At 41.9% G+C, this 4,847-nt stretch overlaps 2 protein-coding genes across 2 annotated transcripts in view; one reads left to right on the top strand and one right to left on the bottom strand.

The window, feature by feature from the left end:
• The window catches only part of CSUI_008160 (uncharacterized protein), a gene marked incomplete at its 3' end in the record, with an annotated part of 4,253 nt that extends 1,202 nt beyond the window's left edge, over nucleotides 1–3,051 (bottom strand). The window contains exons 1-2 of the mRNA XM_068068297.1: nucleotides 2,913–3,051; nucleotides 536–636 (exon numbers count right to left, since the gene is read on the bottom strand). Coding sequence (XP_067919728.1) covers nucleotides 536–636; nucleotides 2,913–3,022 — 211 coding nt within the window. The remainder of the gene's footprint in view (nucleotides 1–535; nucleotides 637–2,912) is intronic.
• CSUI_008159 (uncharacterized protein) overlaps nucleotides 23–4,847 on the top strand; it is a 5,305-nt gene continuing 480 nt past the window's right edge. The window contains exons 1-4 of the mRNA XM_068068296.1: nucleotides 23–839; nucleotides 1,724–1,973; nucleotides 2,960–3,187; nucleotides 4,084–4,255. Of these exons, the coding sequence (XP_067919727.1) occupies nucleotides 373–839; nucleotides 1,724–1,913 (657 nt within the window). The 5' untranslated portion in view covers nucleotides 23–372 and the 3' untranslated portion in view covers nucleotides 1,914–1,973; nucleotides 2,960–3,187; nucleotides 4,084–4,255. The remainder of the gene's footprint in view (nucleotides 840–1,723; nucleotides 1,974–2,959; nucleotides 3,188–4,083; nucleotides 4,256–4,847) is intronic.

Genomic DNA, 4,847 nt, shown 5'->3' with positions numbered 1-4,847 from the left:
TCTTCTTCTTCATCTTTCTCTCTTCTTTTTCTTGCTCTTCCCGTGTCTGTCCGAGAATGTCTCTCACAGAGATATTACACGTCTCTCTATCTCTTTTCCTGTATCTATAGTTCTCTCTCTCTCTTGCTATGTACAGATATAGGTGTGTTTGGAGAAGAGAGAGAAGACAGAAATAGGCTTCTCACGAGCTTTTATCTGCATACAGAGAACTATTTATCTTGCTTTCTTTTCCCTCTTCTCTCCTTCTTCTTCCTCCTCTTCTTTTCTGTTCCTTCTTCTTCTTCGTCTTACGTTCTATTCGAACCTCTCTTTCTTAGGGCGTCAGTCTTCTACTTTAAAGTTCAAGAGATTCTTCGTTCAAGAAGGAGCTAGATGAACCCCTTGCCAGAGAGAAAGAAAGGAAAAGAAAGGAAAAGAAAGGAAAAGACAAGGACACTTTCGCCTCTCCTTTTCGAACGCTGTACATACCTTTGTTTCTGTCTTACTCACTTCCTCTCCCTTCAAGTTTATCTATCTATCTATCTAACTTTCTCACTTTTTCTTTCTTTCTTGCTTTCTTTCGAATCCTCATGCAGACCTAGGCCGTGTGCTACTTCCCTCTCTGTTGCTGTGGCATTATTCTTTATCTTTTTAGATCTGCAAGAGGGAGAGAAGAAGAAGAAAGAAGTAGTAGAAGTAGTAGTCGTTATCTCAGATCTTCTTCTTCTCCCTTCTGCTATACCCGTCCTTCTTCTTCTTCTCTTCCTCCTCCTACTGCTACTACTACTACTAGTACTACTAAGGATCTTCCTTCTCCTTTTACTTCTTCTTCTTCTTCTTTTCTTCAGGTACACCCTCAGGTAAAGGTCTAGAAGACTCTCTCATATTCGCATCTTATACCCCGCATACTAGTTTTCCAATCTATCACTCCATCTATCTATCTGTCTGTATGGTACCTATCTACCTATCTATCCATCTATCTATCTATCTTCAATCTATTCTGCTATCTATCTTTGATCTTCATTTTCAATCTATCAGCAGGGATAGAGAGTGTCGAGGCATATAGATAGCACAGATGGAGAGGAAACCCCGAAGTAAACATGGGTGTGTACATACACTCGGTCTATCTCCAAGATATAGCAGCACCAGTTTGATGAGCCATCAAACCTTTCTATTAGAGACTATCTATTATCTATGTATGATTTGCTTTAGCTCTTGCTCTATTTCATTCTACCTCTATCTATCCACTCTAAGTATGAGGCCCGGAAGATCTCTATGTATCTATAGACAAAGCACGATTTTGATCTATATGTCTGAAGGGAACATGCCGCATGCATATCGGGGAAGTTTAAAACTTCTCTCGAGTCCGGAGATGGAGCAAGCACGGCAAACCAGATACGTCTCCTTTCTCTGTTCTCTCTTTCACTTTCACCCATGCATGCATGCATGGACATACATGCATCTTGCCGAACTCTCTCTCTCTCTCTTCCTCTCTCTCTGTCTCTCTCTATATAAGACAGTGTCTCTTATTATATGAACGCGCCTTCCGTCCACGGGTGCATCCATCCGTGCATGTACATAGACAACTCTATATAGAGAGAGAGAGGGATAGGTGCATGCACGCAAGTGTATATGTGTAGATAGATAGACTGCTATATACCCGGGACTTTGTTTATGTGTATTACGGGTGCATGCAAATGAGAAAGATGTCTTTTCAGCGTTATGCCTCACGCTGCTCTTACAGGGGAATGTCCCAAGAAGATCTGTTGGAGGAGAAGAAGAAGACCGTCTCCAGACGAGGGGGACTCGAGACTATTCTTACTATATCAATGCTGTTCTCGAGGATAAACCTATTGCGACCACTCCTCATAGAAATCGCTCTTCTTCTTTCTATGATCCTCGAACCCCCACATCGGCTAATAGTCGGAGTCTAGGTGTCTCTTCATCTCCTTCTTCATATCCTGGCGGGCTAGCTAATGCTCGGTTAAGTGGAGGTAAGCAAGAGCGAGAGGCTTTATCTAGCTCTTCTTCTCCTTCTTCATGATCTTCTTCTCTTCCTTCTTTTCACGTAGGCTTCTTCATTTTTCCCCTCAACTTCTCACAATACATCACTATCTCACTCCTGTCTTATCCCGCATGCAAAGGTCTTTGGCACAAAAGAAAGATAGAGAAAATCTCCATCCAAAGTCGATCTGTCGTCTTGGAGCATGTCTACACCTTGATCAATAGCAAGCCTGGAGAGCAAGGAGATATAGTCAAAGACACACCTCCTCTTCCGCCATTTTCTCTCCCTGTATCCCTTCATCTATAGCGAAGTAATTAGGTACCTAGTCATCTGTCTCTGCCTGTGTGTCTATCTATATGTGTATGCATGCACCCGTATATATCGATATATATGTCTTGTATGTTTTGGCGTATGTACATGAGTCGATGTGTATGCATGCGTATCTCTATCTATGCCTACTGTGTATAATAGACATGTAGGCACGAGCATCAGAGCGTATCAATAAGCATATATATGTTTGCATGGCGTCTATTTATCTATCTATATAGATGTACATCATCTCTACATAGATTTCGAGCACTATACTGTAGTCGAGGAGGTCGTCATGGGGTGTGTGGGACGAGCAACACGCATAGTGGAGTGTATCTGTCTCCTCTACCTTCACACCCCTCTAGCTATCTAGAGACAACTCTATCTCCCCTCTCTATAGGACTGAAATAGAGAACCCCCCCCCCTTATGACGTCGTGGTCTTCTCAATCGTCTGTCTCTTGCTTGTCCTCTTCTTTCTATCTCTCTACCTGTCTAATTAGCAGTGGCTAGTGTGGATGTGCAACAGACGCTCTCGAATAGTGACTGACGGAGAAGGACTTCTTTCTTTAAGGTGTTAGCTTGGTGTGTCTCCATCGTCTAATTGGTAGATCATCTCACTCTATCCTGGAGTTCTTTGATTCAACATTTCTGTCTTCTCTTCTCAGGAGTTCTCGCTCCGACGTTTTCTTCGAATGCTCGGAGAATCTATTCTTCTTCTGCTGCTGCATATCATCATCCTTCTTCTTCTTCTTCAAGCCTAGGAAGAGAAGGAGGAGAAGGATCGCAACTGTCTTCTTCATTGTTAAGAAAACATCGAAACACCCCTAGTCGAGCCGTCACTTCAGCTCAACCTTCGCCTTCTCAAGGAGGGGGGGCGAATAGTCAATCTTCAGGTAACCATCAAGAAAAGCAAACTTTAGAGAGAACAACTATCTCAAACATAGCGCTATCTATCCATCTATCTTTAATCTATCTATCTTTAGTCTATCTATCTATCTATCTATCTATCTTTAATCTATCTATCTTTAATCTATCTATCTTTAGTCTATCTATCTACCTTTAATCTATCATATCTTTAGTCTATGTATCTACCTTTAATCTATCAATCTTTAGTGTATGTATCTACCTTAATCTATGTATCTTTAGTCTGTCTATCTTTAATCTACCTTTAATCTATCTATCCATACAGATACACGATACACACTGAGATACACAGGGGGGGAGGGAGGGATACCTGAGACATACAGACACACATATGTTTTGCATACACCCATGCACCAGAGATGAGAAGACAATCGATACACCGCCATCGAGATATTTTGACATACTAAAGACAGCGATGCATGCATGCCGTGCCTACATGTGTACTTCATATACACCGAGAGACACATAGGTAACTCATTCCCACACATGCAGTCGCAACAGAAAAGCGCCCTTCACATAGAAAAAGACAGGGGTGTATGTATATGTGTACATCTTTTCTCTATCCTACCGATCTTCATAGAATAGATGTCTCTATTTATGTAGTCAAAAGTGGTCTTTGTCCTCCTCACTAGATAGATATGCTTCTCATATGAGAATGTATGTCTATGAGAGATCTTCTTGTCAACAAAAAGAAAGTCTTTCGCACCCCATTCAAGGCCATTCCTCCCTATGTAGTGGTTCATGATGATAAGGAAAGTAAGTATGAATGAAGAGCCACCTAAGGGAGACTGGCAATCCATATTAAAGAGAAACCTTTCTCTTGGACTGGAGTCTCTTGGAATGTTCTCTTCTTTTCCTTCTTCAGAGAACTTCACTACCTCTACTCATCCAGGCAATAGAGGTAGTAGTAGTAGTGGCAAGCATTCCAACACCCCTAATAGCACACCTACAGTGGCTTCTGCAAATAGCACTGCGGAAAGGATTCAATCACAACATCTCGGAAATAACTTTCGCGTCATCACTCCCTATCTCCGGAGGTGAGACAACGAAAAAAGAAGAAAAGAAAAAGAAGACACGTGGTCATAGAGGTAGCTCAAGAAAAGGCAGAAAGAGACATGAACGATTCGCTCTCAGCTTTCCTCTGTTCAATGGTGGGAAAGAACAGGAAAAGCTCTATCTATCTATATATCTTTAATCTATCCACCTATCTATCTATCTTTCAAAATCTATCTATCTATCTTTAGTCTATCTATCTATCTACCTCTCTATCTATCTATCTACCTATCTATCCCCCTCATAGATACATACCTACATTCTTGTAAGATGAGGCCAGAGAGATATCCTTAGTTGGCAATTGATAAGGGGTGAATCTTCATCGAAGTCGTGCTGTTGGAAGTAAAACTAACACGCGAACTTGCGGAGGCATGTGATTTGACAAGAAACGAGGAGACTAGGAGAAAGGAAGAAAAGCGAGTCAGGCAGCTTGTTGGCCCGTTCTGACTGGCTGGTTCGTCGATGAAAAGATGCTTATTTCCTTGACACGAGGGGGGAGTGATCTGACGACATTTCCTCCTCCACCTGAGTTTGTGCTTGTAAGGAACAAGGACAGCCATGAAAAATTGCACAGAG

The sequence above is a fragment of the Cystoisospora suis genome (genome assembly GCF_002600585.1).
Source record: "Cystoisospora suis strain Wien I chromosome Unknown contig_4498, whole genome shotgun sequence".
NCBI classification, from domain to species: domain Eukaryota; phylum Apicomplexa; class Conoidasida; order Eucoccidiorida; family Sarcocystidae; genus Cystoisospora; species Cystoisospora suis.
This window is presented reverse-complemented; position numbering and strand designations above follow the sequence as displayed.